Source organism: Echiichthys vipera (genome assembly GCF_963691815.1).
Source record: "Echiichthys vipera genome assembly, chromosome: 10".
NCBI lineage: Eukaryota > Metazoa > Chordata > Actinopteri > Perciformes > Trachinidae > Echiichthys > Echiichthys vipera.
In genome coordinates this window covers 7,092,056-7,117,030 of record NC_139835.1, presented here as the reverse complement: position 1 = coordinate 7,117,030, position 24,975 = coordinate 7,092,056, and the positions used below count along the sequence as shown (strand labels likewise).

The following is a 24,975-nucleotide window of genomic DNA, read 5'->3' as shown; positions in this document are numbered from 1 at the left end:
TGTGACACGTCATCTCCACACTTTGTCTCGTCTCAAATGGTCCCCACTTATTGATCAGCATTGACAGGCCAGCTAAACTGACCCAACGCAAGGCCAAGCCAATGGAAGAGTGCTCTACACATAGTGCACTATAGATTTTTCAGTTGCATAACCAAAAAAACAAGTGAACTAAAGGTCGGCTGTCAAATTGAGTTACCAGAGGAAAGGTAAACCATGCCTTCGGATGTTGTTGATCTTTCCTCAGTTTATATTTTGTATCACTTCAGTGATCACTTTAAATGCTATTCCACATGGTCATTAGGAACACATCAGTTATTAGTGTGACTTTTTCTCGGCCTGTAACTATTGGATGGATTGGCATGACATTTTACACAGAAATTCAATGTCCCCAGACTAAATTGATCCACTGACTCTTACTCAGGTGATGATTCCAAATAACTTTGTTGCTTTCCTCACTTTTCTTCTTGTGTTACCATCGGGTGGACATTTGGTTAACTGCTATTAAATTTGATTTGTGGGGAACATAATAATGTAAAGATGAGCAAAGAGGCTTTTATTCCCTGTTGTCTAAATATAACAACACAATTGTCCGTTATGAGAATAACGGCAACCTGTGGTCATCTTTTGGCCTTTTTGGAGTTAAAAAGCTCCATAAGAAAAACTCTAGCTGCAGGGTTAATGAGCTCACCAGCTGGCAGTCATGCTCACAGACAGCAGTGGTGAGGGAGAGAGCAGCTTCTGACAGGGCTGAGACAGGAGGGCTATATATATATATATATATATATATATATATATATATATATATATATATATATATGAAAAGATAGAGCTAATTTCCATCTGTTGTCCCTGGGTGTGTATCCTACAGGGCAGTTAGACAATAGAAAAATTAAAGTATCCTTAAGTAAAGGTACATTGGTAATAGAAAATTAAAAAAAATTAAAGCTCAGTTCAATAATATTGCAAAGGTGTTTTATTTTTATTTGTATTTAGCATACTGCAAATATATATATATATATATATATATATATATATATATAGTTATATATACTGTATATATATATATATATATATATATATATATATATATATATATATATATATATAGTTATATATATATAGTTAATGATTTAACATAATACTTACATATTACTGTAGTCTACTGTGGTAGTTGGTCGGTATTATGTAGTAGTGGTTTTGAATACAGCCAGTCTTTTTTTGATTACTCTAAAGGTTTGTGTCAATAGCCAATTGCAAACATATTTATATACACATCTGTTAAAATATAATGTATTAACTGTTCTTGAGCTTTTGATGTTGATATTGACATAATTGTAGGTGTTCAAATATCCTTTTCCTTTTCAGAGTTCCCTGTACACATTGGCATATATGTATCCAACATTTATCGTGTGATATGATTGAAAGCTCCAGAACAGCTACTAAATCGACCTGGGGTTGAGATGGTTTTGACAACTGCTTTTGCCAAGGTCAAGAATAAACTTTCCTGTCTTAGTTTACCAAGGATCTCTCTGTATCCTTATGTCTCTGTATACAGCTCTCCCAAGCTAACGGTCAAGCAGTCTCTGTCTGGCTCCCCCTCTGTTAAGCCAGAATGGTACAGCATGGGTTTGATAAATAACAGCTATCTTGCATTGACAATGTATTTGGTGTAATGGCACTTCTTTGGTGTTTGGAAAGTTTGGATTAGGCCAATAGATTACACAAATAATTCAATATTACTAACATTGTGGTGACAAAATGTCTTGTTTCACTTAAACCTAACATGCATGTGATATATTTTGCACACACAAAGTGACACAACAGATGCACACAAATTAAGCTGGCCAGAGGACATTTTTCGCAGCATGCCATCGTGTGTCTAGCCAATCTTTCACAGCCTTTCCACATAAATACCCAGCGTGTCACTGGCTGCTTCTACTGAGGAGAATAAAAAAGACTCTGTCATTAGAATCATCTCCAGTCTGAGATATAAGATTTATGATGTGGGAAGAAACACGTTGTGCTGCTAAAATTTAGCTCATCGCTTAATCAGACCACTTAAAGATCTTCTGGAAATGTCTTGTGCACAATTAATTTCAGTGTCACACCTCGTTCTTTTGTCCTGGGGTCCTGTCGCGTCCAATTTGGCCGCCCTCTTATTGGACCGTGTGGGCCTAATGAGGTGATGTCACCATTGGACTGAGCAGTCGTGTAATGAAGCAGTGTTGAAAATCTTGGCTGGTGTGACACACTAAATACTTCTCTGTAAGAGGGTGAAAAAGGTGCTAACACTCACATGCACAAAAGCCCGGCTAATAAGGCTACACAGATTATTCTCCAGCTGTTTTATTGATGTTCTAATGCAAATAACACATATTTGAGAAATGACTGTGTCAACTTTCTCGTAAGAGCTTTCTAATTTGCTTGGATTGAAAAGTGGTTTAGATTTGGAAGGATTTTGCTGATGACTTTTCTAAATTTATGAGCTGCATTGTAACTGCATGAGGCAAAGCTCTTTAACAGAAGGTAGATTAAGGAACAAGAACCACAGCTGTGCTTGCCATTTCTAGAATCCAAATGATCCTGCATCACTCTTAATTTAAATAGTCAATAATATAATAATAATGATTTTTCCTTTTTATCTACAAACAGACTACACTATCATATTATAATCATAATTAAATTAATTCTCAGGCTGGAGAGATAACAAGTAGATACACACTCCATGATGTTTCTGTTATGTGGCAGAAATAGTGCATTTGAGCCTAAGAATAGAAGCTTGACAAAAAAATCTTAATTACTAGCAGCTGACAAAAATCCATGACAACTCTCTAAACTCCATTCGTTGGTGAAGACCAAGAGAAGCAGATAGAAGCTTTAGAGGACCTTGTCTCTCATCACTCACTCTCTTCTTCAACAGCTTATCCATGATCGGGTCGCAGGGGCAACAGCTCTAGTAGGGGACCCCAAAACTTCCCTTTCCATGGCCACATTAACCAGCTCTAACTATGGGGTAGAGATATAATCTCTCCACATAGTCCTGGAACTTCGGATGCCTGAACCACCTCAACCGGTTCCTTTCAACGCAAAGGAGCAGTGGCTCTACTCCGAGTTCCTCACGGATGGCCGAATTTCTCACCCTTTCTCTTAGGGAGACCTACGTAATTTAAATCCTTCACTGTGGGTAAGGATTAATTCCCTACCCGGAGTAAGCAATTGACCGGTTTCCTGCTGAGAGGCATGGTTTCACACTCGGCTGCGAACCGATCCATTGAGTGCTGAAGGTCACTGACCGATGATGCTATCAGGACCACGTCATCTGCAAAAAGCAGAAACGAGATCCTCAGCCCATTGAGCTGCAACCCCTGCCCACCACGACTACACCTTGATATCCTGTCCATGAAAATCACAAACAGGATTGGTGATAAAGCGCAACCCTGGTGAAGGAGAACCCCCACCGGAAAAGAATCCGACTTACCGACGATGATCCAGACACAGCTCTCGCTGTGAGTGTACAGAGATTGGATGGCCCTCAGAAGTAACCTCCTCACCCCATACTCCTGCAGCACCATCCAGAGTGTCTACCGGTGGGACCCGGTTATTTGCCTTCTCCAGATCCACAAAGCACATGTAGACCTGATGTGGATACTCCAAGGCCCCCTCCAGGATCCTTGCGAGAGTGAAGAGCTGGTCTGTTGTTCTACATCGAGGTGTTGTTCCTCTTCGATCTGAGGTTCGACTATAGGACAAACTCTCCTTTCCAGCACCTTGGAGTTGACTTTTCCAGGGAGGCTGAGTAGTGTGTTAACCCTGAAATTGGCACACACTCTCTGGTCCCCCTTTTTAACAGGGGAACCACCACCCCGGTCTGCCACTTCCTTGGCACTGTCCCAGACTTCCACGCAATGTTGGAGAGACGTGTCAACCAAGGCAGCCCCTCAAAACCCAAAGCTTTCAACATTTCAGGACAAACCTCATCAGTTCCTGGGGATATCCCACTGTTGATTTTTCTGACTATCTCAGTGACCTTTGCCAGAGATATTGATGACGATTCCCCATCACCCTCCACTCTGCCTCTACAAAAGAGGGCGTGTTAGTCGGATTAAGTACTCCTTCCACCGCCCGATTACCTCATCAGTTGAGGTCACTTGCGTTCCGTCCTTACTGTAAACAGCTTGGACGGTTCCCTGTTTCCCCCTCCTGAGGTGCCGAATGGTCTTCCAGAAGCGCCTTGGTGCCGCCTGAAAGTCCTTCTCCGTGACTTGTCCTGAACTTCTCCCACACCCGCTGCTTTGCCTCTGACATGGCAGAGGCTGCAGCCCTTCTGGCCTGTCGGTACCTTGCAACCGCCTCTGGAGTCTTCCAGGATAACATATCCCGGAAGGCCTCCTTCTTCAGTCGGACAGCTTCCCTGACCACCGGTGTCCACCATGGTGTTCGAAGGTTACCGCCCCTTGAGGCACCTAAGACCGTAAAGCCCCAGCTCACCGCCACAGCTTCAGCAATGGAAGCTTTGAACATTGCCCACCCCGGTTTAATGCCCCCAACCTCCACAGGGATGCCAAAAAAGCTCCGCCGGAGGTGCGGGTTGAAGGTCTCTTGGAAAGGGGCCTATTCCAGACGTTCCCAGTTCCCCCACACTACTAGTTTGGGCTTACCTGGTGTGTCCAGAATCTTGCCCCTTCCTCTGACCCAACTCATCACCAGATGGTGATCAGTTGACAGCTGTCCAAAACATACGGCTTCAGATCAGATGATAAGATCACAAAATCGATCATCGACTTTGGGCCTAGGGTGGTCTGGTACCACTTACACTTATGAGCATCCTTATGTTCGAACATGGTGTTTGTTACAGACAGTCTGTGGCTAGCACAGAAGTCTAATAACGACGACACCAGGTGTTTCCACCGTTGCCCACATGGGCGTTGAAGTCTCCAAGCAGAACTATGGAGTCCCCAATTGGAGCCCTGTGCAGAACTCCATTCAGGGTCTCCAAGAAGGCTGAATACTCCAAACAGTCAGAGTTTTCCCCCCTACAACCTGCAGGTGCAAGGAGGCGACCCTCTCATCCACTGGGGTAATCTCCAACACCACAAAGGACCTTGTGTTCAGAAGAATTTGTCAAACATACTTTACTGTATTAGCTAGCCTGGCATCACCCTTTCGTTTAATTTTGTATTCTCAAGGGGTGTTATCAACAGTGCAGAGCAAAATGCCTTAGGATGCAATTGGATAGATCTACAACCAATCACAGCAACGAAACGTGACTTCCAACCAATCAGAGAAACAAATAAATGTAGCACTGAGCAACACATGCAAGTTCAAGCAATTCTTGGTTTGTATTGAAATAGGAAAAATGGTGGCAAGGTTACAAAATTGACCCAGCTGTACTTTGTGCTAATTGGCAAATATTAGCATTCTAACACACTAAACTAAACACTGCTAAATGTCAGCTTGTTAACTTCCTTGTGAGCATTTTTGCTGCCCAATCGGTACCGGAAAACCCCATTTGTTCTACGCTTATTTAAAGATTGTTCAAGTTAGACATTGACCTCCACGGGTTAGGGTCAATGTAGCCCACTGGTCAGAAGATAGGATCTGGAGAAATCGAGTTTCTAGTACGGATCGGGTAATGACAAACACGCTTACTCATGTTTTTGTTCCCCCACAGCCATCCAAGTGATCTGAAACATCGTTTTCACCGCCACCACTCATCCAGCAGTCTTCATGGCAGCTTCAATCACAACAACGTGCAGGACACCAGTCTGCCACTGGTGGCTGAAGAGCAGGAGGAGCATCAGGATAACAAAGGGCCAGTATACGACCCAAAACAAGACGTATTTGTCAGCCTGTTTGTAAGTTTCCTTGGTCATTTCTATTTGACATTTGCTTGTTCGTCACTGTTCAGCAATTCTGTTTTTTTCACACATTTACTCTTTGTGTTAATTCAAGAAGAGATCTGAGACATATGAGATCTGGGTCATGATAGACGTTGACAAAGGCCATATTCAGGTCTGGCATTTACATACCTCTTGGGGGGCTCATTTCACATTAAACAGCTTCATGCACTAAATACCATTTATTGAAAGTGCAACCCCAAAATTTTGCAAATTTCTTACACTGGTAATAACATCCTATATATTCCTTAATCTGGTTACATTTTATGAACCTAAAAATATAATGTTATTGTCTACCCTGGGGACCTCCATGCTGCCTCTGGAGCACCAGGACAAAAAGACAGATACACCAACTGAATGATAACATCTAAAACACAAGACTGTGATTACTCAGGGATTTGTGTGACATTATACCTTTATTTGAAAGTACAGCTAGAGGTTGATAGAAAATGCTGTGGAGAGATAGGGGGACTTTTCGGAATGGGCTGCTGCCTCTGTATATGGTGTGCCTGCTCTACCAGGTAAGCTACTGGACGCCCCAGATGCTTGCTATGCTTTTTATGGGCTTTTCAAAAATGTCAATAATCATGTAGAAAGCAAGTGAATGAGTATGTGCAGAGGAAGTCAGTTGAGTAGGCGGTCCTTCAGTGTGGCCCAGGACACCTTTGCTTATACATTGTTTAAATAATGTGGGTGGGGGCGCCCTGGTAGCTCACCAGGTAGAGAGTGTACCATTAATACTTAAAGAACACATTATGCGTCCTTGCAGATTAACTTCGTAATATTTTCATCTATTAATTGTCTTTTAAATTACTATCTATCTAAGAGTGAGTTTAAACAATGGTGATTGATCACATGACCCACTAATGAAAGCACTTGTTGCCTTTTTGCTGAGTATTCCAATATTGGTGTCTTTGGAGATATTCCCCCCCTAGACATAAATATACCACCATTTTAGTGACGCTGCTCACCTGCAATTACATAATTTTTGCCAAAGAGGCCTTTAGAAACAAGGTATCTCAAATCTTATGGAGTACAACTTTAAAGCAGCGTCCTGTGTTTAACTCCAGCCCAGGGCTCTTTGCTGCATCTCACCCCCTCTCACCCCCCTGCCTTTCCAGTCCGTTCCTATCCCCATCTAATGAAATAGAAATGCTATAAAACATTTTGGCCAGACAACCTCCACAACATGTCTTGAGTGCATTCACACCTGTACTTTGAGCTATGCCCTTGTGATCGGATCACCCAAGAAGCATGTTAATGCCAGGTCTGAACAGAGTCATGGATAAAACAGTGCAGGCCAACAGCAAAGTAAATATGAATTGCCAAAGTAAATGATTAACTAATTCTGACAAGAATCCACAAGGATAATTGAACTCAGCTATCTAAATGGACTGAGATAAAAGCCACGTTGAGCTGTCCTGTTTTAGTTTATGGTTTGCATTAAGTTCTTAGAATCAGCAGTAAGCATAGATTTAAGCGTGATTACACTAAATTCCTGATGTGAGGCCTGTGGCTCTCTCATTGTTCTTTGAAACACCCCTCCATGAGGTCAAAAGTCATTTAGGTAGTTCTTGAAGTCGGAGAAAACGAACCTCTCTGTGCCACATGTGTTGAATTATGTTCTTAGTCAGCTTACAGGTGCTTCTAGTTAAAGCTGCTTGATGCATTAACTGTGAAATCTTAATGCTCTCCATGGCTTAAAATGTTGGCAAATTTAAACCAGCCTATTAAAAACATTTTGTTCAAACATAAAAAAACAAGTTGTGAGGTTTAAAATGAATTCTGCAGGGCCATGAGAATATTATTATCCACACATACTACATTGCCATTCCCACAATAAGTTCACATTATCGGTCCCCTGCTATGTTATGGTGTCATGTTGGTTGAAGGAACAGTGTAATCTTGGTTCTGTTCTTCCTCCAAGAAATCTCTCCACCCTCTGCCTCCTGAGAGCCATCCAGCTGCAGCCAGATCGATGAAACTCCTCGCCAAGATTCCCAAAGATGCCGAAGCTGTCATTGTTTTAGTTGGTATGCTCCGTGCATTTTGACACAGAAGATTTAGAATTATGTCTTTTCTTTTCTTCTATTAAGAATCTGCTAAGAGATGAACCTGCTTGATGTACATTCTCCATTAGGTTGGGGAAATAAGCACTACAAAATATGTCACTGAGGAGAAGATGTATTTTACAGATACACTTGTTGAGATATTTGAGAATAATAGCTAAAGCACAATAACTGATTCTGTTACCAAAAATGTCAGAGGTGTATAAGGCCCCAAAATACTTAACTTCTTGTGGTTAAACTTGTCTTTCCTGTCAGGCTGTGTTGAGTTCCTGGAGCACCCAGCCATGGGCTTTGTCAGGTTGAGTGAGGCAGTCCTTCTGGAGTCCGTGCTGGAGGTCCCCGTCCCTGTTCGCTTTATTTTTGTCCTGCTTGGTCCAAGCCAGTCCAACGTGGACTATCACGAGATTGGACGCTCCTTCGCCACCCTCATGTCTGACAAGGTAGATATAAAACTAAATTTCAATCATGCCAATAATGAGTACTGTAGCCAATCATTTCCCTTTCCAATGTTGTATTGTGCGAGTAGTAACGTTGAACCATAGACTGTATTAAAAAAAAATGGACGTAGCCTCTCCGTCGAGGTCTGTTCTCTCAACTTGATCCAGTCGTCCTCGTGTATGGGAGTGGCCATCTTGTCAGACTTTGACTCCACCTCATTTCCTCTTACCAATAAAGGGCATTGATGTAACGTCGGGTGGGAGGGGCATACATCCATCCGGCTGACGTATACCTCCGAGGAGAAGTGAGGACCAGCAGCTAGCTGTCACTCAAGAGGCCGGGCCCCTAATTGTTCATAAATTTTAACCTCCAATAAAAAAAAGACTAGCTTGATGCAAAAAGATTCACCCCCTCAGTGTTGTCATGGAGATTTGACCTACACATACAGACCAGAATGTTTTTTTGTAGCAGGCCTTAAACAGGTTTAATTATGCTGTGAAAATAGCCTGTTTATCATGGGGGTAAGAAACTGATCTATTATGAAACCTGCCCCTAGTGGACACTCAAATAACTTCAGTTTTTGGCACTTCCTTATTGGATCAACCAGGAAGTCCCTGTGGTGGGGGCTTGCGTTGAATCTGGTGTTGTGCTTCATGAACACATAACCTGCACGTCACGGAGCTAAGTCCCTCCTTCCAGAGCCAGCCATCGCATGAATGTGATTTGACAGAAACATGATCAACAAGGTTTGAATTAATGTAAAATAGAGACATCTGAACACTTTAGCATGAGTTTTCCGCTGTCACAGAAGTAAAAAAAAAATACTAATTGGCATAATTTGGACAGGTTTGGTGCCACCAGTGACACCACAAACTAAAAACTCCCTAGCTCCCTTTAGGCTTAGATTAGGCCTAAAGGTCTGAAAATGTATACAGGGTTTTGTTGCATAGTGTGGCATAAAATGGGTCCTATTATAGACAAGGAGCAAACAAAAGTGCGTTGAGCCATGTTTGAACTGGTGTCGCGTAGGTTGTGTGTAAGCCAGATGCTAAACAAGCATGTTTTCCAGAAACTATAATATGTTACCTTTCAAATAAAGCCTCACACTTGCATTTTGGGCTGGAAGTTCTTCTAGTACAAGCATTTCCATTTGGGTATGCCAGATGTCACAAAAACAAATAAAGTATGCCATTTATACACTCTTAAACATTAAGAATGATTTTAGACTTGATAAAGTGTAAAATAAGTAAACATTAAAAGTAATTATTGATCATTGATATTGATGTTGTTCCAGGCAACATCATCTTCACCTTTTACGCATTTTTACTGAACCTAAAAGGTTTTGCAAAGAGGATAGCCTAGAAATAGTTACAGTATTAGAAAGTCAAAATAAGAATGGGGAAAACTTGCTGCTAATCATCCCTCTCAAAATCATTTATGAAACAGCCCTTTTCATTCTGGCCCTTACATTCAATTGTATTTTGTTGCAGAACTTCCATGAGGTGGCCTATTTTGCTGACGACAGACAGGACCTCCTGAATGGTATTAATGAATTCTTGGACTGCAGCATCGTCATACCACCCTCGGACGTGGCGGGCAAAGACCTCCTGAAAACAGTGGCTGACTTCCAGAAGCAGATGCTGCGCAAGAGGAAGGAGAGAGAACTCAAGAGGCACCAGTCCTCACCTGGAATGGAGCTGAACAACAAAGGTACTCTGTCAAGTCCTTAAAGAGCCTCTTTTTCCAAGGCAGATTCTCAGTTAATAGGTTTGGAGGAGGCATCTCTGATTCTGCAAACTCAGATGGACCCTGAAAGTCAGACTTCTTTAAATAGTGTGCAGATTAATTTCTGCATTTGCATCGCTAAAAAAACATACATGTGGAACATTTTACATCTGCAAATGAACAAGAAAAAAACAAAGAAGGTTTGATTTGTAGTATTTACAAAACGATGTATCAGCTGAAAGATCTCCAACTTGATTAATTAATAATCAGCCATTCCATTCAAAATTAAGGTTGACGTCCCATTTTAGATGATCAGCAATAACATTAACTCTTAAAATTCTTAACAATATGAGTAATGCTTTAAAGCTGCCTTCTACCAGTTAAGAGGTCCAATCAGTATTTTTACCATATAAATTACATGCATAAATATAACTAATAATAACATAAATAACCCAAGTGTTTCAGATATATTGTAGATTCTCAAGAGTCATATTTGATGCAACCACTCGGGGGTGCCAAAGTTACATTGCCACCCTCCATATTTTTCTTATAGTCAACCATCTTTATTAAAAGTACTAACGCAGCAATTTATTAGTCCATTTCTCAATAATCCCCCCCCCTAAAAAATTCCTTCTGCCTTTCTTCCTTCTCTTTTCTCTCTTTGTTTTTTTGTTTTTTAGTTATCTAATCAAAGCATGAAACAAGTACAGCATAGCCATTACAGATTTACAAAAACAATTAAATGGGAAATAAATAAATGCGTAAATAAAATGAAAATTTCTCAATACTTTCCAAATTCCCAACTATGCTGCTTAGTCCCAAGCCTTTCAACTAAACGGGTCAATCTGATAACAGGTCACAAACGTATTTTCTAGGGCTGTCAAGTGATTAAAATATTTAATTGTAATTAATCCGCTTTGCCCATAGTTAATACGTGATTAATCGCAAAATAATCATACATTTTTTATTCTCTTATTATTTATTCATGTCTGCTGAAAGAGATATTTTTCTGCTCGTCATCAACAATGTTATTCCTGCACCGCTTCCTGATTTCCCAAACTACTGGAGGGCTGAGGGTCATAATCACAGAATGTGCGTGGAGTTAAAAAGGAATTTGCATTAACACCTTAACTATGACAGCCCTAATATTTTCTGATAATGCTCAGTCATTAGTTGCTCCTGTGTGTATAAAGGGTAGCAGGGCAGCGCATATGTGATCAGTTCGACTACAGTGGCCGTGTTCTTGGTACTGAAGGAACATGTCACCTTACAAAACACAGACAATATGTGTTGGCTGGTTTGGATTTTTTGGGGGGATTTGTTCACAATAAGGCTTTCTTTTAGATTCTGTTGATGTTTGCAATTTGATGCTAATACTTTTATACTTTTACTTGATGAAAGTTTTGAATGCACTTTCACATGGTGTTTCTGCAGTGTATTGTTACTTTTAGTAGTAAATATAAATGATACTAGTACTTCTTCCACCAGTGTTTATTTTTATTATGATGATGCTCAGTAGAAGTTTCTTTATGTAATCAAGCCTGTAACAAACCCCCTAGAGGTGAGTCCAGAAGAGGAGGAGGAGGCAGACCAGGATGTGGACCCTTTAAAGCGCTCAGGGATCCCTTTCGGAGGCCTGATCCACGACATCCGCCGCCGCTACCCGCGATATGTCAGCGATTTAAAAGATGCCGTGGATATGCAGTGCGTCGCTGCCGTCATCTTCATCTACTTTGCTGCACTGTCGCCCACTATTACCTTTGGAGGCCTGCTGGGTAACTACAAAAAACAAGACAGTTGGATGTCATGACATTTTGATACCTTTGCTCTAAAGCTGTGTTTTTTTTGGCTGTTTTCACATACAGGAGAGAAAACAGAGGGCATGATGGGAGTGACTGAGCTTATTGTTTCTACCGCAACTCTTGGGGTTATATTCTCGCTGCTCGGTGGTCAGCCCCTCCTCATCATAGGCTTCTCAGGACCTTTATTGGTGTTTGAAGAAGCCTACTACAAGGTACTGAAAGCTCCGAAATCTATACACAGTAACTATCACACAGTAGATCACATGCTCCGGGTTTTGTGTTGTGTAATTCCTATTTAGTTTTCCCTAAACTTTTACCAAACGAGTAACACTGTGTCTTTTCACTCAGTTCTGTCAGGCCCACGACTATGAGTACCTGACTGGTCGTGTGTGGATTGGTTTCTGGCTCATCTTCATTGTCCTGGTGATTGTGGCAGCAGAAGGCAGCTTCCTTGTTAGCTACATCTCACCCTTTACCCAGGAGATTTTTGCTTTCCTCATCTCCCTCATCTTCATCTACGAGACTTTCTCGAAACTCATGAAGGTAACGTACTGTAAGATATTTTGAGATATATTAAGAATTCGGTTGAATCGGGGCGGCCGGTAGAACAGCGGTTAGAGCTTGTCATTTATCTGCAAAAACCGACTGCCAACAATCAACGGTGAATAAACTTAGACTCTCTTCTTGTTTTCCAGGTGTTTAACGAGCATCCACTGCTGGCAATTTACTCCAGTGACCCCATCTCACATACTGAGCATCAAGAAGATCATGACCACATGATTAACCAGCCCAACACTGCTCTTCTGTCTCTGGTCCTGATGATGGGCACTTTCTTTGTGGCTTTCTTCCTCAGGAAATTCCGAAACAGTCGTTTTTTAGGTGGCAAGGTACCCTGCTTTACTGTGTCTCTAAAACATGTTAAATGTAAACAATGGATGTCAGACTTCTCCTGGACATTTAAACAGACCCTGTTGGGGGGTTCCTTTAAAAAAAAAGTTTTAAAAAATCAACACACACAAACATATATTTTGTTCTGAATGTTTATTTTCTTACACTCTGTGAAGAAAAGTATGGTGGCCCTGAATTGCAAATCAAAACAACAAATAAAACACAATATCAAATAGGAAAAAAACAACAAATCCCAAAACAGAGCAACATTAACTTTTGTCGGAAAAGGTAGGGCCTATCTATCAGAGGATCCTCCTGATTGGACAAACAGACTGTCTGTCTTTTAAGTTTAGGTGAAAAACACATGGAAAAGCATCTGTTTTGAAAGCATTACTTCCAAAGATACGTCCCCTATTACTCTGATTATTTTTGATGCAGGGCATACATATGACGTGATTTGGAAGGTTCCCCAGCAATTTTTTCACACAATGAGGGCAAACCATCCTTTAACAAATTTGTCTGGCTCCAAACGAAGGGATGCAGTTTAGCAAGCTAGTGAATGAGGACTAAATTCCAATCAGGAGGATCCTCTGAAAGATAGGTCTACCTTTTCCTGTAGAAGTTAATGTTGTTTTGTTTTTCTATTTGTTTCTGTGTTTTATGATTTGCTGTTGTGCTTTTGTATTTGCTGTTTTGATTTGCACTTCAGGGCCACTGTAGTTTGTCCTAATGTAGGCAATCAAGATGTGTCCAGCATAGCTACAAGGAATCCTGATGGATTTTTTTATTTTACAGCTGTGTCACAGTTACTGTAAATGTCATCTTATTGTGGATCAACATAGCAACAGTTATACAGATACCTCAATGTTACCATGGTTTTTATTCTAACCAATGCCACTGAAAAGTAACACAGCAATATGTACATCTCTTTGTTTCTCAATATCTCCAGGCCAGAAGAATCATTGGTGACTTTGGCATCCCCATCTCAATTTTAGTTTCAGTGTTGGTGGATTACTCCATTTCTGACACTTACACACAGGTAACTAATGTAGAGTACTGCAGGCACAGCAACATTTGAAGTTCTTTTTTATTAAAGTCCCAACAAATCAAGGAGTTTACTTAAAATTCTTTGTATTGACTTTTAGAAACTCAATGTGCCGTCTGGCTTCTCCGTCACCTCCCCTGCCAAGAGAGGCTGGTTCATCAGCCCCTTTGGTGACAAGCATCCCTTTCCCACCTGGATGATGGGAGCATCTATTGTACCTGCCATGCTGGTCTTCATCCTCATTTTCATGGAAACTCAGATCACTTCGTACGTACAGTATGATTAACAACACCGGTGATGTTTGGGTGTAGAATGTGTGTATCATATTAAGGTATACTTTTTTATCTTGATTCCACTTTTTCAAATATTTTCAAATTTTCCTTTCAATGTATCAGATTGATAGTCAGTAAGAAGGAGCGTCGCCTGGTTAAAGGCTCGGGCTTCCACCTGGATCTTCTGCTCATTGTCATCCTGGGTGCCATCTGTCCCCTGTTCGGCCTGCCGTGGCTCACCGCCGCCACGGTGCGCTCCGTCACTCACGTCAATGCCCTAACCGTCATGAGCAAAGCAACGGCCCCTGGTGAAAAGCCCCTGATCCAGGAGGTGAAAGAACAGCGGCTGACTGGGCTTCTTGTGGCTGTTCTTGTTGGTAAGTGGAAAGGGCAGGATCGGAGTGTGGGGTGTTACATGATTGTTCCTTAAACCCCACCCCTAAACAGCGATTGTTCAATCATAACATAGCAAGTGTAGCTAAGCACACAAGCCTGTCAATCTTTGGGTTGCTACTACAGATGTTCCAATACCATTGCCTCCCACCCGATACTGATTCTGTTACCTGAACTTGTTTATCGGCCGATACAGAGCACCAATACGATACCAGTACTTTAAAAATCTATATATACAAATACATACAGAGGGAAAAGGCTGTATAACTTTCTTTTATTTTCTAGTTTGACATTTAGTCATAATGGAAAAAGAACATAAATGAAGTACTTTAAAGTAGATTTTTTTTTCCTGGGCTAAATTACGTGTTATTGGAGCGGTGCATGTGTTATAGTTCTGCATTCTCCCCGATACCGACACCTACATTTTAGGCAATATCAGAGCAATTTCCAAAACTGCCATTGGTATCAGAACAAAAAAGTGAGCATGGAGCTGTAGTAAGAGTACTATGCACTATCTAAACAGTACATAGGGTGATGCCTTTATTTAGATTTTACAAAAACACAATAAAAATAAACAAAGGGGGTTTATCTGCTCTGACTTAAGCTGCAAATGTTAGCCTGTCTGGCTAACTAACTTACTGCTTATAGTGACTTAGTGTGATTTTAAGCTAAGGGGAATTTCATTAGCATGACTACATTATTTACGAGGTAACAGGTTACATTAGAAAGACAACCGTTCAAAATGCATTTACTCTTGTAAAAGCTTGCTGTTTGAAGTGACTAACATTGAAGTAAAGTTCAGAGGTAACTACACTGCAATACACAATGTTGCTCTATTATTTCCATGTATTCTACTTTGATCCTAAGCTGCTGGGGATGCTAGCTTATTGCCAGAGACATGTAGCTTTTGCCTCAGCCTTTTAGCAAGATATCATGTAGCCATCATGTACATATTTAGAAATCTTTCACAGGGTTCTCATCTGAGAAATAATTAGCTAGAAATAAGAAAAAGTCCGCCGGAGACAGAGTTTACAACCAAGTGAGAGGTTTAACGTTAGCATTATTCGCCTACACTAGCTACAGTTGGAAAACTGCCCGAGACAGTTGATATTTTCATAAGTCTTCAGTTGTTGGCCAGAAATGAGGAGCATTTTGTTGTTTTGTTAGTCAATGATAAAGACCCGATGTTTCAACAGTTACTGAGAATTTTGTGAAGTCAATCCGCCACATTATCAATTTTATTTTTAAGCAGTGCTAACCAAGGGGGGATGGGTCAGCTGGTTGGTAAAAGGCTCATGAGTACTGTAGGAAGATTTGTTTAATTATACATTTATAAAATGAAGCGAGAAAAGCCATAGTATAGCCAATCAACTATACACATCAACACACAGTGCATGTGGAAGTAGCAGAAGGAGTCTGAACTATTGACAACTTCCAGAGCAATGATCTTATTTTATTATCTAGCTATGGGGGTTGTATTTATCTACGTCATTATTACAGTGCTGGAATTTCCAGGCAATTATTTGTCTTAAAAGAAAAAAGGAACTCAAAGATACAGAGTGCTGCAGCTCCTGCATGTCTAGACATCCATCAAGTATGAATCAGTAGTTTCAACAGCTAACAAAGAGTTTGCAATACGTTTACAAATTGTCCTCAAAATGAACCAAAACAGTAATTTTTCCAAATAAAAATTGTTAAACACAAATTGCAATGTCTGACATCGCAACATGGTTTTCATTCGCTGACTATTTTGCCAGCAGAGTATTTTGTTTCAATTAAGGTAGGGTTCCTAAAGTAGTCTTAAGTAAAGTTTGATCCAGTTTGCGTATACAACCATAATGACTCCTCAGGATTGTTGAGGCTTTGTTTGATTGAAATGCTGTTTGGATTAGGAATAAGACTTTTGGGATTAGCCCAAAGAGCTTTTCAACAAAGGCAGCCGAACACTGAATATGTTTCAAATAAACAGCATTGACAGTTTGTTTATAATAAGGGCTTTTCCCTTGTTGAATGAATAATTCTCTCGACAGTTGCAAATTCTTGTACATGTGATGTGTGCAGTGTCTCAAAAACAGTTACATAATTTGAAAACCTCACCTTTATCCACTCTCCATCTATCAGGTATGTCCATAGTGATGACAGACGTACTCCGCCTTATCCCTCTGGCTGTGCTCTTTGGCATCTTCCTGTACATGGGGGTCACCTCTCTGACAGGCATCCAACTGTACGAACGCATCACACTTATGGTGACGCCCGCCAAGCATCACCCTGACCACATCTACGTCACCAAGGTAACACACACACACACGCAATAAGAATGTTGACATGCCCTCGTCTTGTATTATTAGTGGTAAGATGGAGAAGCCAAACCCAGCCGAGTGGTAATTGCAGCAGAGCCAAGGCAGCTGTTTTTCTGCAGTCTTGGTTTGATAGAGACCTTATTATTTAGATTTTTACAGCTACGCGAGTCTTGGGCTCCTCCACATCAAGCAAATCGGTCATTTCTTTACAAACAGAAAGTAACAAGCAGTCAGACTATGACGCTACACTATGGCGGCTGTTTTAAACAGAGGGAACACATGGTTATTGTTGGGAATTCAAACTAAATTAGGTGGTTAGGTTTAGGCAAAAAAAACACTTGGTTAGGGTTAGGAAAAGACAGTGGGTGGGGTTAAAATAAGTGACCGCAGTCTCCTGGGTGAAAGTCTTGTGTTTGTTTGACCCATCCCTTACCCTTACTTCCTCCCTACCCAGACTTTGTCGCTGTTAATTTGGAGCCCTTGTTTTGAGCATCTAATTATGCTGCGGATGGGTTTACAGTTGAAGTTCACGGGTGCCTTGTGTGTCGTACCAAACGCAGAGGGCCGTGGCAAAACAGTAGAATTTGACACCCTGGGAATGAGAATGGGGAGTTATTTCACTTATGTCCAAGATGCATGCAGTAAGGAAAATATTGCTGGAATTTTGACCCCCAACAGTTTGGTGTCTGGCTACATTCATCATACTGCTGGATTTAACTTCTCCATCTCATCATCAGTAATGGAAGAATACAATCAATTTGTCCTCAGCATTACTGGTGTCAGATGTTAACTTTTATTTCTGTGTGTAGATCACCATTGTATAGTCTTTTGTCCTATTTTCTCTTTTACTGACTAAATGCTATGTAACTAGCTACCCAGCTAGCATATCCAAAACTGGGACATGGGCTGAAAGTTAAAGTTTCTTCTAGTCAGACAAGTTAGTTCTATGGTAAGGATGTTTTCTTACCTTTTCTTAGCTGACAGTTTCGGCTGTACTCCAGCCTTCCTCAGAGCTGCTGTTTTCTTCCGGGTATGACATGTTTTATGAAAACAGCTGACCAGGGTGAGGAACGGACACAACCGGGTCGGGGAACTTTATTTTGTATTTTCGTATAACTAATTTGTCTGACTAGAAAAAAACTTTAACTTTCCAAATGGATAATGAAGACATTAAGAATACAATCGATCTTGGTCATGAGCTGTTGAAACCAGGATATTGTGTTTAAATGTGCAACAGTTAACAGACTCAGTGATGTCGTACAAGGAAGGTAATATTACAGGATAGGTTCAGAGTTTTTCAAGTTTGTACGAACATATAAGCACTGAACCATGCTGTAATCATTCAGGGGAAATGTTCATATTGTCCATTAAAGGATCCCTTTTCTCACAGGCTTCCAATGGAAGAACTTGGGACAACATCTGCAGTCCTTGTACTGTAGAAATACAAATTCCAAACTTTATTTGGAGATAATATAATCAATCTTTTTATTATGAAATGCTCTCTGTCTTCCCAGCCAACATTTTCTTGCTGAGAAGTAGTGGAGGGAGAGTGACCCAAAGAGAGAATTTGATAATAAAAACACTAACTTTGGAAGATACCCACTTGGTTTGTCTAACTCAATTTACTGAAGCCTCATATTTACTTAACATAATATAAGATTACTTTTGATCACAACAAGAGCACTAGATTTTGTCTCAGATCACTTACGGGTCAGATAATAATCTTTTAAAGGTTCCATATCATGCTCTTTCCCAGGTTCGTATTTGTATTTTGGGTTTCTTACTGGAACATGTTTTAATGTTCAAAATGTTCCAAACACATTCTTTTTCTCATCCTGTCTGTCTGAATATACCTGTATTCACCCTCTGTCTGAAACACTCTGTTTTAGCACCTGTCTCTTTAAGAACCCCTCCTTAAAAAACCCAGTCTGCTCTGATTGGTCAGCGTTATCTCACTGTGTTCGTGTACAATGATTGCAGCCGAGGAGTGACCAATGGCACTGTTGCTGCACTTTCTATCTATATATAGCAAAGTTGTGACATCACAAATGTACAGAAGTCTTGACGGGATGTTTAAAGGCCCAGTTTCTGAATAAAGGCTGTGTGCATTTCTCTGTGGAATGAGTGTTTTGATTATTTCACGATATTTATATAGCACTTCAACCTGCTTATCAAACAAAAAAGACATGGAGATCTCACTTTTTACACTAGGGGACCTTTAAATGTGATTTTGAAAAGGAGGAATAATAACAGCAAGCAAAATCCGTATCAGTTTTTCATTGTTTTAAGACAGACTTGAACAGTTGAGAACCTATCCTTTAATCTAAATTATAGTAGGGGGATGAAAGATATATAGTAGGGAACTATCCTGCAAACAGCACAGTGCTTCCACTTCGGGGTGGTCAAGGCTAACATAATAAATGGAAACATAATAATAATAATTTCCATTTAATAATAAACAAAACCAAGCACTAACTTGATGATTAAACATTAAAGAAACATGTGAGGATGACATAAAATTGTGCTGACAAGAAACCACAACAAGACTATTGTAGCACTGTAACCAACATGTTGGCATAGAATACGTAACAATCGCAATCCATTAAAGTATGACACGCTTGCTGTTAAAGAGAGAGTGAACAGGAAAAGAAAGGAACTTAGTCCAAGTTTCTCTTTGAGTTTATACTGAATCAGACCTTAAGTATTGATATCATTAGATCTTGTTTTGAGTTTTGATACTTGCTTTAATAGAATCAATACCAAAAAGAAAAAATAGGATCATCTCACATTAGATTACTCTCAGGGCACATGAGCACTCATGAAGTGTGTGCACCCTGTTATTTCAGATGTATTAAACAAAAAACATTTATTATTATTGTCAATAACGTTGTTTTTGAAATGCAAGTTTTAACATGCATTTGATCAAGCAATGAAACTATATTTTGTGGTGGATGAGAAACACAGGAACAGTTAACATCAATTCAGCCTCTCACATCATTAGATGCAGGTTTTTCCACTAGATGGAGTCAAAAACATATAAGATTGTCTTTATGTGGGGAACAGTGTGTTTCATGTGTTTTTATATGTGTCTATGAGTATCTCTGCGTGTGCGTCTGTGTGTGTCCCTACTGTGGTCTATGGTCCATTGGTTTTCTACCCATTAACCACCATATGTGTTGCTTCAGGTGAAGACATGGCGTATGAACATGTTCACCATCATCCAGCTGGCGTGCATCGTGGCTCTGTGGGTAGTGAAGTCTACCAATGCCTCCCTGGCGTTCCCCTTCGTCCTCATCATGACGGTGCCGCTGCGCCGCCTCATCCTCTCCAGGATTTTCGAGGAACGTGAGCTCCAGGCGGTAGGTTGGGGAGCAGAGACACTCCAGGAATGTTTGAATCTTTGCCACAATTATCTGATCCATCAAAGCCTCGGGATACTTATTTTACAGCAAATTTAACACTAGATGGATGTTGGCATGTTTTTATATCTGTCTAACACTAACATCTCTTAAAGTAATCCCACAAATGAACTACGAATTATGTTCTCTTCTGTGATCATGGACAGCTTTCTCATCCAAATATTTTCAGATGATGTACAAATATTTCTTTTTCTAACCAGAGAAGGGCTCACAGTCCATCCTGAAGCTGGGTTTCATGTTTTCTTGGTTAGCTCCCCTAAACCCATACATGTCAGCACTGTCAGATTAAAACCTTCCATTTCCAAAATGTCAACTTTTTTAGGAGCTTGTATAAACAGCTTTGTTCCTAACTTCACCACCATTCAAACTGTGTTCATCCAAAGGTCTCATGAACCCAAGGCACTGTAGAATCAAACTACAAAGGTCTTTAAGAGTTAAGTCAGAAGGCACATTTTTATACTCATTTTAATGTTTGAAAAACCTTCTTTTTTTCACACTGCCAGTCTACTGCCCCTATATTCACCCTCTGTCTCTCTCTTCAAGCAACCTACGGAAAGCCCAGTCTGATCTCACTGTCTCTGCCAGGAGCTGACTGTAGCAGAGTATAGTGGCACTTTCTACAGCCAGAAATGCCCAGTAAAGGATTCTAAACTAATATCTACTCAATTGAACATGTTCCAGCAGAAGTGTGATCTGAAACTGAGGAGAGATTTACAATATCGGCAGCCAAGATTACATCTTTACCTGCTGTTAGCATGTAGCAGTGGACTGATATTAGCAGAGCATAGCTGCGCTTTCTTCCCACGAAACATCACCAAGAAAGGTTTTTAAACCAAAAACTCCACAACCAAACATGATCCAGCATTAATGTGATCCGAATTTTAAGAAATTAACAACATCAGCAACCAAGATTAAACCTTTCCCAGATGTTAGCATGTAGCTAACGTAACGGTTACATGTAACAGTGGACAGACTTTAACAGAGTATAGTGACACTTCATACCGTGAAAAATGACACAACCGGACATGTTCCAGCAGGAATGTGATCCAAAATTGGGGAGAAATCAGCAAACAAGATTACAGATTTCCCTGAGGTTAGCCTGTAGCTATGTGTAGCAGTGTAGCTATATACTATAATGTAAACAGGATGTTCTTAAATCTGAGGTTTTTGCTCACAGGGATTACATTTACATATGTTAACATCTTATGAAATAAAATTTTTAATGTTAGTTATCTTTGTCAGGTGAGAAGATGGATACTACTCACATGTCTGTATGCTAATATGAAGCTACCGCCACCAGTGGCGACTGGAAAAAGTCTGGCACATAGCCGCCATAAAAGAGTGAATTGTTCTTTTTAAACTCTGGTTTTTGTATGGATTAAACTAATTAGGTACAACTTGTTAATTTGTGATCTTGCATTGCAGGTAGGTAAATAGTTTTACAGGCTAGCTGTTTCCCTGTTTCCAGTTTTTATGCCAAGTGAAGTCATCCATGTGCTAGCTTTAGCTTCATACTTTATGTTTGGATGTGAGTAGTATCAATTTTTTCATCTAATTTTCTACAAGAAAAAAATAAACGTATAACTATTTATTTTATATTTGGCAGATTTAAAAGTAGTTTAGCTGTTGAATTCATAGTAAAATTGCCATCATGAAATCTACCTGGAATCAGAGAACCACCTTTTCACATGGTGCCAGTCTGATAGTTAAATTGACAGCTCTCAAACCAGACAGTCGCACACCACAGTTGGTTTGAACAGTGCCAAACAGGTGTTAAAGCATCCTTAGTTTTGACCTTAGAGCAAGAATGAAAATGAGTGACTGACTTCTCTTCACAGCTGGATTGCGACGAGGATTCTCCCAACTTTGATGAAGATGGACGAGATGAGTACAACGAGATCCACATGCTTGTATAGATTTAAATTGGACCCAGCCAGTAGGATTCCCTCCTCCCTCCAGCTCTGACCAATCAGAGCAAGCCTCTTTGGAAACCTCAGTTTCTCTGGGTAGTGGCGACAAAGCAAGAGGAGCTAATGGTGTTTGGAAAATATCCAAAAGCTTTAGCTGGATGATCACTTCCTACCTTTGCTCATTCCAGTTTTTTAAAGGAGCACATCTTAGGTTCGATCTCTTTGGTTGGTGGTGTGTATACTCCTTGAGGCCAGAAGATAGCTCTGAGCGACGTCCCTGAAATGGACAGAGCAAATCCAGCAAAAATCTTAACTTACACGAACACTTTATCCAACTTTTTATCCCATCTATCCCTTTAATTACTCTGCAGGTTGGGGGCACAAGTGCAATGATGATGGTGACCTCTTGGACTACAACGAGCTGGATTATTTCGATTCATTTTTATCCGGAAAGCAGGAAAGGGTTAGTTTGCTCTCATTTCATTCAGGAAAAGGATTTTCATCAACATTCGTAATTGTTCTGGTAAATCTCAAAGCCCTAAATTCCACTGCCTGTGTAGTTTAGCTGCCTGTTCCTTTATACTACTGCCATTGTCTATAGGTTGCAATGATGTGCAAACAAGGAGTTAAGTAGTCCTTTTCCTTTCTGTACAGACTTTTAGTAATGAGCACTTTGACTGGGTAAAAGTTCACTTTTATAGCTGCCAACCCAGCTCTCTGGCACAAAGCCTCCTCTCTAAATGTAGTCTCTCCTTGAAGCCAAAATCTCTACAGAGACTGTGCAAGCCTCTTCAAGGGTGTTACTGTACTTTGTTTGGTGTTTAATGCCCAACATACCAGTCTACTGAACCCCATTATTGTGACCTTGGGTGTATAAGTATATCGCTAACATGGTCTCAACCTTATTTTTCTACTGTGTTGTATGTATTTATTCTGTTACTTTTGGACTTAATGCCATGCCAGATTCTCAGTGATGTTTAGCTTCCGAATAGCTCAAAGTGCTTTAAGAGTTAGTGTAAAATAAAAAAAACATTGTGTAGGTTGACACATTCAGTCATTTTTCATCCGTTCTTTCATCTTCTCTGCAATATTTCCATGGCCTGGTGCATTTTTCAGAGATGTCATGAGTAGTATAACACACTTGACTGGAAAAGCATAGAAACTAAGCAAACAAGTACTGAAAAACGCTGGGGAACAGTTGAGTGTTGGCAGGATGTTCATGTATGAATGATACATTGTACAGTAAGACTGAGCCTGGAATTACAATGTACCATCTGTGTTCAGAGTTGTTTTGAAATACCTTCAGATTCGGATTCAGTTTTCACCTCCTATATTGTGAGACCACTATAGAGTTTTAAGCATTCAGTCATGACACCTGTAATCAAAAACATTACTTCTGCCATAGTTATTAGAGCGACTGTACATAGAAATGACACACATTTTCATAAGAGACAATCAATCAGTGACGAGTTGTGCACAGATTTGTGTGACACACCTATTTAAGAACAAGAGGAAGAAATGTATGATTTGACGAAAAGGCCATTTTGTCCACTCAACATACATTATTTTGGAGCAGTTAGCAATGTTAGAAGATAGATGAATTGGAAAAAGATTTCTGTCACTTTTCCTAAGTTCAATATTTAGTGCCTGTGTCCACCAAACCTTTTTTTTTCTCAGCTGAAAATGGCAAAAAGACCAGCTGGGAGCGATTGATAGCTCATTGGATGTGCAGCGTTTTTTTGTTTTTTTTCAGCGGAGACACTTTTTGTCTGGTTGCTATGATGAATTGAACGGCCCTTGCTCTGGATAAAGGGAACTTGGAACCACATAGGGAGAGAGGACCAACCATGGATGTACAGTATATACAGGTTTCTGTAAATTACTTTTTAATATGACAAAACAAAATAAGTATGTTTTCTTGTATTTACCTTATAATAATGATTAGTGCTGCAGGCATACAATAAAAAAACTCCTAGTGCTAGAAAGTAAAGCACATATTATGTTTTTCTAAAAGTATATTAAAAAGAATAAGGGCCCGTAGTGTAGTATAGTTTTTGTTTGCTAACCACAAGAATTAGTGTCCTACATTACGAGCCATGTAAGAATTCTGTCTCAGGGGAAACTGACCTTCGATCTGTAAATATTACTTCCCAGAGTTTAGTTTGTTTTCTCTTGTGTGTACATAAAGCGTTCAAGGCAATCCAACAATTGCAATGTAAAATGTATGGCTTACAGTCCAAGCTTTTGTGTTATACAATGATGAAAAGGCGGTCAAGTGAAGAAAATAGTTTGTTTACATCAGTGAACTGACATGGAATTCTAACAGTAAATTAATCCTTCACTTAAAGCTCCACTCTGATGCAAAGCACACACCTGTTGTAGTCTCAATTTAATTCTGCAGCTCCCGAAGTTAATAAGTTACTGAATGTGCTTTACATTTGGACTCTGTAGGGGTTTCATTTAAAACGGGCTTAATGGATCTTTTCAAACATGTGTTTATGTTTTAGGGTTTACAAAGACCAGAAAGGCAAACTGAGAGCAAAGACACTGCTAAGTTATCTTCATTATACTCAATTGGCCCCACTGTGTTCATGACATTGTTGAATGTAAATGTTTGGGTGCCTGTATACAGGCACATGATTTAGGTTGTTGGATTAAGCAAAGCTAATTCCAATTTATGGAGGTCCATTAACGACAAAGCTGTTGAGCGACCACAAAGAAATGTAAGTGACAGTGAACGCACAAGAGGGATTATGTGTTAGATGTAAGTGAGAAGGGCTCTAGCCATACTTTCAGGAGTACTGAGGTTTAGTTTAC

The 24,975-nt window shown here is 40.1% G+C and overlaps 1 protein-coding gene across 1 annotated transcript in view; it reads left to right on the top strand.

Annotated features, from left to right (window-relative positions):
- The window catches only part of slc4a3 (solute carrier family 4 member 3), a gene marked incomplete at its 3' end in the record, with an annotated part of 48,454 nt that extends 26,290 nt beyond the window's left edge, over positions 1 to 22,164 (top strand). The window contains exons 8-21 of the mRNA XM_083922332.1: positions 5,672 to 5,855; positions 7,825 to 7,930; positions 8,222 to 8,406; positions 9,895 to 10,114; positions 11,689 to 11,904; positions 11,995 to 12,143; positions 12,280 to 12,474; positions 12,627 to 12,818; positions 13,769 to 13,858; positions 13,965 to 14,131; positions 14,260 to 14,513; positions 16,651 to 16,820; positions 20,015 to 20,188; positions 22,087 to 22,164. Of these exons, the coding sequence (XP_083778458.1) occupies positions 5,672 to 5,855; positions 7,825 to 7,930; positions 8,222 to 8,406; positions 9,895 to 10,114; positions 11,689 to 11,904; positions 11,995 to 12,143; positions 12,280 to 12,474; positions 12,627 to 12,818; positions 13,769 to 13,858; positions 13,965 to 14,131; positions 14,260 to 14,513; positions 16,651 to 16,820; positions 20,015 to 20,188; positions 22,087 to 22,164 (2,380 nt within the window). The remainder of the gene's footprint in view (positions 1 to 5,671; positions 5,856 to 7,824; positions 7,931 to 8,221; positions 8,407 to 9,894; positions 10,115 to 11,688; positions 11,905 to 11,994; positions 12,144 to 12,279; positions 12,475 to 12,626; positions 12,819 to 13,768; positions 13,859 to 13,964; positions 14,132 to 14,259; positions 14,514 to 16,650; positions 16,821 to 20,014; positions 20,189 to 22,086) is intronic.
- Positions 22,165 to 24,975: the final 2,811 nt, after the last annotated feature.